This window comes from Cyanistes caeruleus, chromosome 18 (assembly GCF_971803275.1).
Source record: "Cyanistes caeruleus chromosome 18, bCyaCae1.hap1.1, whole genome shotgun sequence".
Lineage (NCBI taxonomy): Eukaryota > Metazoa > Chordata > Aves > Passeriformes > Paridae > Cyanistes > Cyanistes caeruleus.
In genome coordinates, this window is record NC_141718.1 from 12,241,327 (window position 1) to 12,254,583 (window position 13,257).

At 55.8% G+C, this 13,257-nt stretch overlaps 2 protein-coding genes across 7 annotated transcripts in view; one reads left to right on the forward strand and one right to left on the reverse strand.

The window, feature by feature from the left end:
- Nucleotides 1-57: 57 nt before the first annotated feature.
- PLEKHA4 (pleckstrin homology domain containing A4) lies at nt 58-2,417 on the reverse strand. The gene is made up of 6 exons (XM_086856015.1): nt 2,355-2,417; nt 1,941-2,045; nt 1,397-1,469; nt 783-889; nt 576-679; nt 58-331 (listed from the first exon to the last, which is right to left on the reverse strand). The coding sequence occupies exons 1-6, from the start codon at nt 2,412-2,414 to the stop codon at nt 121-123; spliced, it is 660 nt and encodes a 219-aa protein (XP_086712141.1). The 5' UTR covers nt 2,415-2,417; the 3' UTR covers nt 58-120.
- Nucleotides 2,418-3,898: 1,481 nt separating this feature from the next.
- NF2 (NF2, moesin-ezrin-radixin like (MERLIN) tumor suppressor) overlaps nt 3,899-13,257 on the forward strand; it is a 46,138-nt gene continuing 36,779 nt past the window's right edge. For 2 of the 6 annotated variants that reach the window (XM_086856601.1, XM_086856600.1), the window contains exon 1: nt 3,904-4,108. In XM_086856601.1, coding sequence (XP_086712727.1) covers nt 3,995-4,108 — 114 coding nt within the window. In that variant the 5' untranslated portion in view covers nt 3,904-3,994. Of the gene's footprint in view, nt 4,109-9,319; nt 9,472-9,722; nt 9,838-13,257 lie in introns of those variants that run through there. The other 4 variants (XM_086856602.1, XM_086856599.1, XM_023937748.2 and 1 more) reach the window with 4 other exon arrangements.

The window sequence follows — 13,257 nt, forward strand, 5'->3', positions numbered from 1 at the left end:
CCCCCCACTTTGCCCCATAACCCCCTTCCCCATCTCAGTCCCCCCGCTCTGCCGCATAACCCCCCTCAACACACAGATCTGCAACAATCAGCCCAGTACTCGCTCCCCTCATGTTTCCCCCTATCCAGTAGCCGTTCCAAATTCTCCCCATCCCGCGCTCCCCCCAGATCTCACCTCGGTGTGGGGCAGTGGGGGAACTGGGGGGCAGCAAGGAGGGGGCACGGGTGGGCCCCCGAGCCCTTCACCTGGGGAGTGCGTGGGCAATGGGAGCGAGGGAGGATCCGCACTCCGGGCTTCCCGGAGTGTCTGCTGGGAGAGGGAGCGGGCGGAGCTGGGAAACGGGGAGGAAACAGGAGTTAAAGGGTTAACTGACCCCAAGAGCCCGCCAAACTCTCTGTGACCCCTCACAAACCCTCTGTGACCCCCTCCCCAGGTTCCTCAAACCCTCTCTCTCCCTCGCCAAACTGTCCAACCTCCTCCTGACGCCTGGGATCCCCCACACCCCTCGAATCCCCGGCCCTCTTTGTGCCCTCCCCGTGGGCGCGGGTTCCCGGTGCCCCCCGTTCCCCGCTCACCCGGGCAGGGGCGATGCCCCCCGGCGCAGGGCGCAGACCCAGGCGTGCAGCTCCTCGGCGGTCTCAGCCCCCAGGCAGTAGGTCCGCATCCCGGGATGTTCAGCCTGGGAATGGGGGATCCTTGGTAGACGAGGCTCAGGTGTCCCGGTCCCGTCCCTCCCCGCCAGGGCACCCCCGGATCCGGGGATCCAGGGAGCCGGGGCTGACCGTGAAGAGGAACTGGGGGGCTCGGGGGGCGCGGGGGGCGGGGGGCAGGACGCGGATCTCGTAGCCCGGCAGGGGGAGGCCGCCCCGCACTTGCTGCTCGCTGCTGTCTGGGGGGAGAGGAGGGTCACCACGGAGGGCACCAGAGGCCCCATCTGCACCCCGAGATCTCCAGTCCCACCAGGGGGATGCCGGGGACCTCCTCTGAGTCCCATCGGAAGCCCCCAAACCTTCTCGGGTCCCCCAGACCTTAGAAACCCATCAATGACCTCTTCAAGCCCCCAGGGACCTCCAGTGCCTCAGGGACCCCCGATCCTGCCAGAATCCCTGATCCATCCAGAGACACCCAATCCCCAGGAATTCCCAACGCTCCAGAGAGCCCCAGTCCCCGGGGGATCCCTGACTGCCCCAGGGACATCCAACACCCCAGGGACCCCCCAGTCCCCCAGGATTCCTGCTTCTCCAAGGACTGCCCAACATCCCGGGAACCCTGAGCCCCCCGGGGACACCCCGGGATCGCTGACCTGGCCCCCCAGGGACGCCAGGTCACCCAAGCCCCCTCACCCTCAGGTCCCCACGCCCTCCGGGTGTCTCCAGACGCCCTTGCCCCCCCTCACCCCGGTAGTAGTAGAGGCAGAGATCCACCAGTACAAACCAGCGGCGCTTCCAGAGCCGCAGCCCCGAGCTGTCCTGAGAAGCGGAGGGGGGGACGGGGGCTGAGCCCCCGCAGCCCATCCCCCCACGGGACCCTCTGCTGCCCCAGACCCCTCAATCCCTCCCGATCCCCCCCAGCCTCCTCACCCCCACAGGACTCCCTGCCATGCCCCCCAAACCCCATAACCCCTCAGCACCCTCTTCCATGCAGACCCCATAACCGCCCCACACTGCCCGGTCCGACCAAGTGTCTCTGATCTTCCCAAACCCCATAACCCTCCCTCACCACCCACTGAACCCCCCCTCCCCCCATTTCCCTCTGATTTCCCCCCCAATCCCCATATCCACCCCCATGACCCCCTGACACTCCAGACCCTCCCAACCCTCCAGCCCCTCCCCACCGCCCCAGATCCCTCCAAAACCCACAAACCTCCTGGAATCCCACACCTCAAACCCAACACAGCCCCCTGAGCCCCCTCGCCAGCCTCCCCGCGCCCCCTGCCTCACCTGCTTGTGCAGCCAGCCCTGCATGGCGGGGGGCGTGCGGGGGTCCCTCCGCAGCGCCTGCTCCCCCTTTCCAAAGGCGTGGACCCTCGGCACGGGCCGGCAGGGCTGGGCAGGGGGTGTCACCCACGGCGGGGGGCCAAGGAAAGGCCCCCCCAGCACCCCTGCAGCCCCTCCAGGCCTCCCACCCCAATTTACCTTTGTACCCCACAATGCCCCCGCAGCTGCCCAGAGCTCCCCCCTTGTGCCACATAAGTCCCCATGGGGTCTTGGGCTCCCCCGTATACCCCAGTGCTCCACATGCCCCCCTCGAGCTTCCTCGGGTGCCCAGAGTTCCCCAACCCTCCGTCCCCAACCCCTACAACCCCCCCATAGCCCCCCAGTTTCCCCCTAATGTCCCCCACCCCCTTCGCCCACCTGGATGCGGGGGCCAGCGGGGACGGGGTCCCGGCGGGCAGGGTCATCGCTTTCTGCCATGGGGGGTCCTGCGGGGGCAGCGGGGGATCCCCGTCAATGTCCCCATTGTCCCCGCGGGGACAGAGGCGCCGTTCTTCCCTCTGCGGGGGCGGGGGCCTCTCCCGGCCGCCTGGGTCCCCCCGGGGGTGTCGGGGAGGTTCTCGGCTCCTGCTGGATTCAGGTCCGCCCCGCCCCCCTGTGCTGGTCCCGCTTTCTGTTCCAGTAACCCTGAACTGGTCTCAGTTCTTATCCCAGTAACTCCGAACTGGTCCCAGTCCCGTCTCGTTATCCCGGTGAAGGTCCCAGTTTCCGTCCCGGTATCCCTCAACCCCTCCTCCCTAATTCTCACCCCGTTATTCCCGTGCTGGTCCCAGTTCCCGTCCCAGTAACCCCGAAGTGATCCCAGTCCTTCCCGTTATTCCGTGCTGAGCTCCGTTTCCGTCCCAGGAGCTCTGAGCGGGTCCCAGTTTCTGTTTCGTTCCCCCGTGCTCGTCCCAGCTCTCAGCCCGCTGTCCCACACCGATCCGGGTCGTGGTCCCGTCCCCTTGCCCTGGTGGCGGGTCCCAGTCCCGGTCCCATCATCCCAGTGACGGTCCCAGTTCCGATACCGCAGCTGGTTCTGCTCCCAGTCCCGTCCCGTGTCCCGGTATTGGAGCCAGTCCCGTCCCGCTGTCCCGCGCTGGTCCCAGTCCCAGTCCCAGTCCCAGTCCCGGTCCTGCCCCGTGTCCCCGCCCGCCCCGGGCTCTGGTCCCAGTCTCTGCCCCCACCCACGAGCCCGGACAGCCGGGTCCCCCCGGACAGCCGGGTCCCCCCGGGACCGCGCGGGTCCCGGCAGCCACCGAGGGGACAGCACCGCGTGTCCCGTGTCACCCGGGGAGCCCCGTCCTGCGGGGACACCCACGGCACTGCGGACACCCGCGACAAGGGGTCACCCCAAGGACCTCAGGGACCCACAAACCCCGCACATCTCAGGGATCCCTGACACCCCACGGACTCCTGACCCTTCATGGATCCCACACATCCCGGGGACCCCCCACAGACCCTGGACACTGTCCCCGGGGGTCCCGGACACCCCACGGACCCTGACACCTCACGGGCACCGGACACACCAGGGTCCCCTGACCCCTCCCGGCCTCCCGTGTCCCCATGTCCTGACGTCCCCGTGTCCCCCTGTCCCCGTGTCCCCGTGTCCCCGTGTCCCCGTGTCCCCCTGTCCCCCTGTCCCCGTGTCCCCGTGTCCCCGTGTCCCCGTGTCCCCGTGTCCCCGTGTCCCCGTGTCCCCACGCCAGGTCCCGGAGCCCGCCCCTCCCACGCTCGCGCCTGCAGCGCGCTCCGCCCGCCGCCAGGGGACGACACCGTCACGCCCTATGGCCTCTTCACACCTAGCCGAATGGCCCCGCCTCACCCCGCTCCTTTTCTTGAGTGACGTCCTCTCTACCCAGTCACAGTTGCTTCTGCTCCCGCCTCTCCACCGCAGCTCTTTCTATTGGCTGCGAGGCGCTGCGGGGGCGGGCGCACCGCGTGGAGCGGCCAATGGCGCGGCGGACGGGCGGGGCCAGGCCGCCATGGCGCCGCCGCCGCGCTGACCGCGCCGCGCCGCCATGGCCGGGGCCATCGCGTCCCGCATGAGCTTCAGCTCCCTCAAGCGCAAGCAGCCCAAGACCTTCACCGTGCGCATCGCCACCATGGACGCCGAGATGGAGTTCAGCTGCGAGGTGACGGCCCGCGTGGGCGCGGGGCACGGGGGTCCCGCTGAGGGGGGACGGGCCCCCCCAAACACCCCCCACACTCCCTGAGGGGCCCGGACCCCCCTCCCGGACCCCCCGAACCTCCCCGGTTCCCGGGGCCTGCCCTGGGCCAGCAGCGGCACAGCCTTGTTTTGGTTATAAATCAGCGTTATCCTGGTGGGATTCCGTGTGATTTTGGTTATAATTGTACATTATTCTGGTTATAATTCGATTTTTCTTTGGCTGCAGTTCACCTTTGCTTTGGTTATGAATCGGTGTCATTTGGCTTTTGTTTGGTGATAACTTGGCTTTGTGTTGGTTGTAATTCAGTGTTATTGTGTGTATAATTCTGCTGTATGTTGGTTATAGTTTGGCTTTATTTTGGTTATAATTCATCCTTATTATGTATGTAATTCAGCATTGTTTTAGTCATAAATTGGCCTTTTTTTCTGGATATAATTTGGCTTTATCCTGGGTATAATTTGGCATTATTCTGGTTATAATTCAGTTTATACTTTGGTTATAATTCAGCTTTATTCTGGCAATAATTAATCTTCAGGTGTAATTTAGCTTTATTTGGGTTATAATTTGGCTTCCTTCCGGTTATAATTCAGTCTCATTCTGGGTACAATTTGGCATTATTCCGGTTATAATTCATCCTATACTTTGGCTATAATTCAGCTTCATTCTATGTGTAATTCACTTTTAGACTGGTTATAATTCAGCTTTATTCCCATTACAATCCAGCTTCATTTGGGCTCTTATCCAGTGCTACCCTGCCATCCCAGCCCAAGCCATCACTGCACTGTGGCTGTCACGGGGCTGGAGGAATCTCAGTGTCAAGGCTTGAATCCACAGGAATCCAACTCCCAAATGCTCCACTAATACCCGAGGACAGAATTTTGTCATTTTCCTGAGCTCTTAGCTCACCATGAGGTTGAGTGATGCTCCAGGGGGTTGGGTCTGGCTTTTCTGTGATAATTTCCCTTTTTGGGGCCCTTGGAACTTGTAAAACCTTCTCCCAGGGCGTTGCTGCCAAACCCTGGGATCTGCTCTGCTTTTTCAGCTGATCCAGAGGGGTTGGCCACACAAACATTGAAACCCCACTCCAGCCTCTTCATTGAATAGTTTATATTTCCTGACCCAAGCCCTGATGGAATCCCAGTGCCCGGCAGCCGAGGGGTGTTTGTCGTCACTGATTTCCTTGCTCTGGAAATCTCCTCTCAGCCCTGAAGAACTTCCTGCTTTTCCTAGGGATTAAGGATTTGCTCTTAGGCAGCCGTGTGAGCTTCCCACTTCCAGCAGAGTGTGAAAGTCTTGGCTCTGTTTTTCCTGGTTTCCCGAGGTTGCAGCAATAACTGGTGATGGAAAGTAAATGATTCTTAATTTCAGTGGTGTGGCTGGGTGTCATTTCCCGCTGGCATCAGGGGGGTTTGTGCAGTGGTGAGGCAGCACTCCCGTGGGATTTGACTGTGGAATTGGTGAATCTCCAGCTGACTTTTCCAGGAGGTTCCTGCCAAAAGAACTTGTTGCTGCAGAGAAATTTCTGCAGCTGGAAGGAGCTCAGGAGCTGTGAGTGTGGCCCTGCTGGGGGCTCCTGGGTTGTGTTGGAGCTGGTGCTGGGGGGATGCAGAGGGAATTCAGGCCTCATCCTTCAGCACGGAATATTGCAGCAGGAGAGGGGGATAGATGGGTGGTTGCATGCAGGTGGGTGATGGGGCTGTTTCACACCTTGCAGGTGAGGAGTGAACTTTTCATGGAATCACGGAATGGTTTGGGTAGGAATGCTCATCCAGTGCCACCCCTGCCCTGGGCAGGGACACCTTCCACTGTCCCAGGCTGCTCCAAGCCCCAATGTCCAGCCTGGCCTTGGGCACTGCCAGGGATCCAGGGGCAGCCCCAGCTGCTCTGGGCACCCTGCGCCAGGGCCTGCCCACCCTGCCAGGGAACAATTCCTGCCCAATATCCCATCCATCCCTGCCCTCTGGCAGTGGGAAGCCATTCCTTGTGTCCTGTCCCTCCATCCCTTGTCCCCAGTCCCTCTCCAGCTCTCCTGGAGCCCCTTTAGGCCCTGGAAGGGGCTCTGAGGTGTCCCTGGAGCCTTCTCCTTTCCAGGTGAGCACCCCCAGCTCTCCCAGCCTGGCTCCAGCCCTTGGAACATCTCTGTGGCCTCCTGGGCTTGCTCCAAGCCCAGGGCCGCCCAGTTTGAGGTGTGAGTTTTATCCAAGCTCTGTCTGAGCAGTCCAGCTCCCTGGCTGGATCTCTGTCCCTGTTTTTGTGTCACACTTGGGAGGCTCTGGGGAAAGCTCCTTGTTTTGCTGACTCTGCAAAAACATCCGTGGACAGAGGGATCAGACACACCTTGAGTCACTGGGGTTGGGAAGGTGGCCCAGGGAAGGGCTTGGCTTGCTCTACACCCACAGTGAGTCCTGGAGCCAGGGGTGGAGTCTCTGCCCTCCTGAGAGCCAGTGGGGTGGGAGAGTCGATTTTTGGGAAAGACTGTGCTCCTCCCTGAAGGAATCCAGCCCCTATCCCAGGGTTTGCCAGAAGAACAGCAATCAGCACTGTTTACTCAGCTATCTCTGTGCTTTGAGGTGTCTTTGGCCAGGAAGGAGAGCTGCTGACCCCAGCAGGAGGCTGGGAGAGGGAAATCTGCCTCACAAACGCTTGAGAGGATCAGTGGATGGAAGTACAGTGGAAATCCTGCGGTTTGGATGTGTTTGTGTGGCCTGTGAGTGGCACCTCGTGCTGACAGGGACAGAGCTGCTGATCTGTTGGATGTCTGGAGTTGGTCTTCCGTGATCCCTGGGGGTTCCTCCCAGCTCAGGATATTCCATGATTCCATGACCCAGCTGTAGCTGCTGGAGACTTACTCTCTTTCTCAGTGTTAATTTTTCAGTCTGCTCCCTAGAAATCCCCAGCTGTGCATTTTAAGGGATTAAACCTGCTTTGCATCTGTTTATTCTGCAGTTGATGTCTCTAAATTGAGCCTAAATCTAAAATAATTCCTAGAAATGAAATCTTAATCTTTCTAACACAGTGATGGAGATTAATAATCACGGTTGGGGTTTCACTTTAAAGACTTTAAATTTGTTTGGGGAAATCTTGGAGGCACGAAGCGAGTGTCTTCCTTTTGTTACTTCCATCTTGGAGGTTTGAGCTGTACCTAATTAATTGATAACATCTGGAGGAAGGGTAGACATTTGCATAGCTCTTGAATCCCTGTGCTAAAGCAGCCCCAGCTGCCTCACCTTCCGGAGAACCTTGGACAGCCTTGTGGAAGCCTCTTCCCTGGTAGGGTGGGCAGGCCCTGGCACAGGGTGCCCAGATAAGCTGTGGCTGCCCCTGGATCCCTGGCAGTGCCCAAGGCCAGGCTGGATGGGACTTGGAACCACCTGGAATGGCAGGGTAGACTTTTAAGTTCCCTTTTAACCCAGACCATTCCATGAGTTATTCAATAATGCAAACCCCATGGTATTTTTGAGTCCACACCCAAAGCACTGTTTATCCCACATCTCTGGTGGGATGGCAGAGCTGTGGTGCAGCTGGTGTCAGGTTGGTCTCACCCTCTCCCATGTGTAGTTTTTTTCCCTCTCAGAACCAAGTTCCCTGGCTGATGGGAGAACTCCTCCATCTTTCCTTTGGCCTCGTGGGTGTCTTTGCCAATTTCTTCTACTTGTAGTGCTCAGCCCCATTAGTGTCTCTTCATCTCAGAGCCACAGCCACTTTCTGAAGGGTGTGTTTTTCACTTTCTGTTGTGTTGGTGATCTTGGACTTGAATCCTGCAGGGATGGTCACTCCATCAAGGTGCAGCTCATTGCCCAGCTGCTTCCCAACCTTAATCCTTTGGCATCTTAAAAATGAACGGGAAAAGCTTCACAGCCAGCCTGGAGAAACAGCTTAAGTGTTCAAGCAGCGAGAAGAGACAGGTTTGTGCTGATGTATTTGCTCGTCTAAACATGCATCCTGTTATTGCTTCAGTGCTTAAGCTGTTCTCTCTGTCCAGAGGATAATCCTGGTTGGAAGAGAGCTTTATTTTAGCCCAGTGCCCCACTCGGTGCAGAGCCAGTTGGATGTTAAGCCCTTGTAAGTAAAAGAGTCCTGATTTCGGCCACATGCAGCTGAGTGCTGTCCCTTTGTCACCAGACACAGGGACTTGTGTAGCTGAGCTGCAAAGCTCATCCCCTGGAACAGGAACAACCGAGGATTTGGTGGTGGAAATCTGGGTGGAAATGAGTTTTTGAGGAAGAGCTGGTGCAGTAAATCCGAGCTGAGTTTTGAGCTGTGTCCAGTCACTGCACCAAAATAAAAAGGCAGGAGGAGGAAATCAGGGAGCAGAATGCCCTTGGCTTCCTCCTGCATTGCAGGATACTTGGAAGGGGGGTTATAAAAATCCATACATTCCCAGTTTCAGGCAGCAGCTTGTGGTGCTGGTAGGGGCAGTGACCTCTTGATGCTGCAAAGTTTCTGTGAGCATGCACAAATTTAACAGGAAAAGACCAGTCTGTGTGCAGGAACAGTGATTTTAAAAAACTGAGATAAATAATCCCCCTCAGCTACAACATGATCCCAAATAAATTGTTGGGATAGCAGCTGTCAAGTCAGTGTTTGGTTCCTCCCTGTGCCCTTGTGTCCTGATCTTTTGCCAGCACTCAGGAGCTTGTGCTGCTCACTTTGAATCTGAGACACAGCAGGTAATGGTTGTTTCCTCACTCATATCTTGGAGGGGTTTGTGCCCCAAAACCTCAGAATTTCTGATTCACACCAGTGACATTTGGGAATTAATGTTTTAGAGATGTCTTGCTTGGTGCAGTTCATTCTCCTGGGCATGGGTTGGACTCAATGATCTTAAAGGTCTCTTCCAACCTAGTAATTCTGTGTGTGTGTGCTTGTGATTTATGGACATAGATCCTCTTTGGCATTAGTGCCTCACACTGCACCTGAAAAGTTCCCTGGATCCCCTGTTCTCATCACAGCCTCTTCCAAGCCAGTTGGAAACTTCTGTTACTTCTCTCCAAAGACTGTTCAAAACTGCTGTCAATCCCAGACTGTGTTAATTAATCCAGAGGTGTGTTGATGCAGAGGGGAAGGAGGGAGGGCATTTGGGACAGTAAATCTTTCTCTTTTGGTGTGTGGACTCCAGTTTTGATGCTCTTTAATACCTCTTTTTTTTTTTTTTTTTTTTTTTCCTTTGTACAGTGTCTTTCAAGTAGATGGTTTTTGAAATTAAAGGTACTTGAACAGGGAAGCAGCCCTGGGAACAATCTCCTTGAAGCTGGGAGGCAACACTGGTAGGGAATCCCACAGCCCTGGAAATGGGAAGAGAGGCATTTACCTGGCATCACCCTGAGGTGAGCTGCTGGCTTTCCCTCTCCTGCCTGGCTGAGCTGTCTGTGCTCAGAGCTCAGCAGGGTGTAAGGGCCCATCAGAGCAGGTCAGGCCGGGCTGAAACACCCCGTGTGGATCAGCAATCAGCTCCTGCACAGAGGGAGGGCTTGAGGCTGTTCCTTCTCGGGGCAGGGAGCAGTGTTGTGCTGCAGATGTGTAAATGCAGCACAGAGACAGTTCCGGCTGATGTTACAGCTCTGTGTGTTCTCAGCAGAGCTCCCTGCAGGATCCAAATCCTCCTTTCGTCCTCTTGGAGCTTCTTACTCTGCACTGAGCTGCTGCTTGATCCTGTAACTCTTCATCTGTGTGAGCCCAGCTTACAGGGTGAGGTGAGACTTTGGCACATGGAATCATGGCATGGTTTGGGTTGAAAGAGACCTTAAAACTCATCCAGTTCCATCTTCTGCCATGGGCATGGACACATTCCGCTATCCCAGGCTGCTCCAAGCCCCCTCCAACGTGGCCTTGGACATTTCCAGGGATCCAGGGGCAATATGTGCTTACAGGGAACAATTTCTTCCCAATATCCCATCCATCCCTGCCCTCTGGCAGTAGGAAGCCATTCCCTGTGTCCTGTCCCTCCATCCCTTGTCCCCAGTCCCTCTCCAGCTCTCCTGGAGCCCCTTTAGGCCCTGGAAGGGGCTCTGAGGTGTCCCTGGAGCCTTCTCCTCTCCAGGTGAGCACCCCCAGCTCTCCCAGCCTGGCTCCAGCCCTTGGAGCTTCTCCGTGGTCTCCTCTGGACTGGCTCCAGCAGCTCCAGGTCCCTCCTGTGCAGGGCCCCAGAGCTGGGGCAGCTCTGCAGGTGGGGTCTCACCTGAGCAGGGCAAAGGGGACATTGTCACCAGTTGCTGTCCCCTGCCTCTCTCCTGGCTCTGTCTGGTCACAGCCACCTGTCCTCGGCATTCCTGCTCCGTCTCTGTCTCGGGCAGACACCACGGAACGTGCTTGGCTGCACCATCTGCATCCTCATGCCTGGGCGTGTTTTTGGCCTCCTCGGTGGTTAACAGAAATAGGTTTTAATTAAAAGCTCGTTATCGAGTTGTCGTGTAGCATTAGTAAATAAAAATAACTTTTACAGCCCTGCCTTGTGACTCAGTAAGTGGCAATTGAAAATATTTGACATCACTTTATTTAAAACAAAATTGACGAATATTACATTTTTGATTCCCTGTTTGCTCCAAATAGGTTTTAAATCTAAATAAATGGTTATCTGTGGTACTGTGGTTATCACTGAGGTCCAGAAGGAGAAATAAGCATGGTCTGCAGTCTCAGAATCATCTCCATTTCAGTTGTAAACTGTTGCGGGTGGGTGGTTTGTGCATCTCCTGTGGGACAGGGGTTTGGAATAGCTGCAGTCTACATCCATTTCCTCATTCCCAGGTGGTTCATGGAGCAATGTTCTGCTCAGGCCCAGCTCTCTCCTTTCTTCCCTCTCCATCCCTGTTTCAGTGGTGTCGTGTTCTCTCGTTAAAATTTGATTCTAAACAGGAGTAACTTCACTCTGAGCACTTTTTCCTGGGGCTTGGTCCCCTTTTCACGGCAGTCCTTTGGCTGTCGTGTCACAGCAGGAGCTCTTGCCTCTTTTTCCATCCTTAGCACAGAGCTAACACCTAATAAAATTATCTGCAAAGCAAAAAGCCATTTTCTGTTTTATTTATGGATAAATTGGTGCAGTAAAATACTCTGTAAATGTGAGTAATTTCCGCAAGGTCGTGCGTTAACCTTGTCCCATGGGTGGGGTGTGCAGGGCCCGCTGCCGTGGGTTTCCCTGGGAAGCAGCTGAGCCTTGGTGTCCTCTGCTCACTTGTGCCCTTATTGCCCACCTTGATTCCCAGGAAGAGCTGAAGCTCCAGGGGTTTGTGTTTGTGATGAGAAGGTGACATCTTCTGTATCCCCTGAGCAGAGCCAGGTTCTGTGCCCTGGCGTCTGGGCACTTCCCTGTTGTCCCAGGAGAGCCTCTTGTTTGAGGAACCTAAATATTAAATTAAACCCATCCCTCTTGCCTCCCCTGTGCCACATTTGACATTGCTGAAAGAAAAGCATCAGCCTGACAATGTTTTGGGAATCTCTTTGCTGTGTAGACCCCTTGCTCAACCCTACCCATGCAGGATTGTTGCACCCCTTTGTCCCTTGCTGCTTATTTCTTAGGATCCTGGAATGTCCTGGGTTGGAAGGGACCCACAAGGCTCATCCAGTCCCATTCCTGGCTCTGCCCAGACCCCCCAACCTCCCCACCCTGGGCATCCCTGGCAGTGCTGTCCAAACGCTCCTGGAGCTCTGGCAGCCTCGGGGCTGTGCCCATTCCCTGGGGAGCCTGGGCAGTGCCAGCACCTCTGGGGGAAGAACCTTGCCCTGATCTGCACCTAAACCTCCTAAAACATCTCCATTCCCTGGCTTGCCCTCCCTCCTTGTCACCCGCTGATGAGGGGACCAGACAGCCCTTCTGCTCATTTTTAGAGCTGCTTTATCGCGTCGGAAGCTGAGGAGCAGTTGTGAAACTTGACAGAGAGGTTGTGCTCCGAAATAAATCGCGCAGTTGCCTGTGAGTTGGAAATGACTCCCGGTGCAGGTTAATAAATAATGCAAACCCTGTTAATAGATGCCAAATGCGCCGTCTCCGCCAGAGAAAAAGATGATGCCAATAATCTAGACTGGAAATACGCTGTTCTAGCCACTGGCTGCAGAGTTTTAAGTGTTTAGTGCTGTTAATTTAAAATGCTTTGCTGATAGATTGTAACCGCTCTGTACTTAGTAAAGAACACAAACAGCTCTGTGGAGTAACAGCCTGTTTATAAAGCACCTCATTCCCGTGTCTCTTCGGTGACTCCTGAATCCCTGCAGCCGCCCGTGCTGTGATCCTGCTAATGGGAAAGGAGCTGCAAATGTCAGAGGTGATGCCTGCAGCACAGGCAGGATGCTGGAGTGACGCATCCCACTCTGTCCTCACGGTCACATTGAGGTTATCATGATGTAGCTTTTTGCTGGGAGATGGAGCTTTGTTACAGCATCGTGCCAGCCATCCCAGCATATGGCTGAGAAGGGTTTTTTCTGCTCTGGGCTCCTTAGTTTTGTTTTCAGGAGCTCAGAACGGCTCTTGTAAAATCATCTTTGTGCTTCAGGTGTCACTTGAGTGCCGTGCAGGGAATGGAGTGATGGACACAGGGTGGATGGAAGCGGCCAGCCTGTCCTGGCTGTCCCCCAGGCTCTCTGGACAGCAGCTCCGTCCATCCCCTCATGCCCTGGAGGGGCTTTGCTTTTTAGTAGTTTACAACCACAGAATGTGGCAGTTAATGATACAAAGCCTGTAAAGTATGAGTGAGGAGGGCTGAGGTCCTGGATGTCTGTAAAGCGCTTGGAGTTCAGCTGTCAGAAGATGCCACTTGAATGCAGATTGTTATTTTAAGTACCGAGGTGTGGAGGGAAATCATGTCTGTTGGAATAAAGGTGGCTGCTGATCATTGATATATTTAATGAAGGTAATTCAGCGCAGTTGGGGAGGATCTGTGCTCTGTTATAGCTGGAGTCTTGAGCATTGTGCAGGAATGTTGAATGTCTATTCCTGCCACCACAGAAATTCGTGGTGACAAAGTGCTGGTGTAAAATGCAGCAGCAGAAGCCTCACTTAAAATACAGTCCCTTAAAGGGGGGATTGTAAAGAAAGGAGAGAGAGTTTTTAATGCAGGCAGCTAATGATAGGGGGAAAGGGGAATGGTTTTAAACTAAAAGGAGAGAGTTTAGGTTAGGTGTCA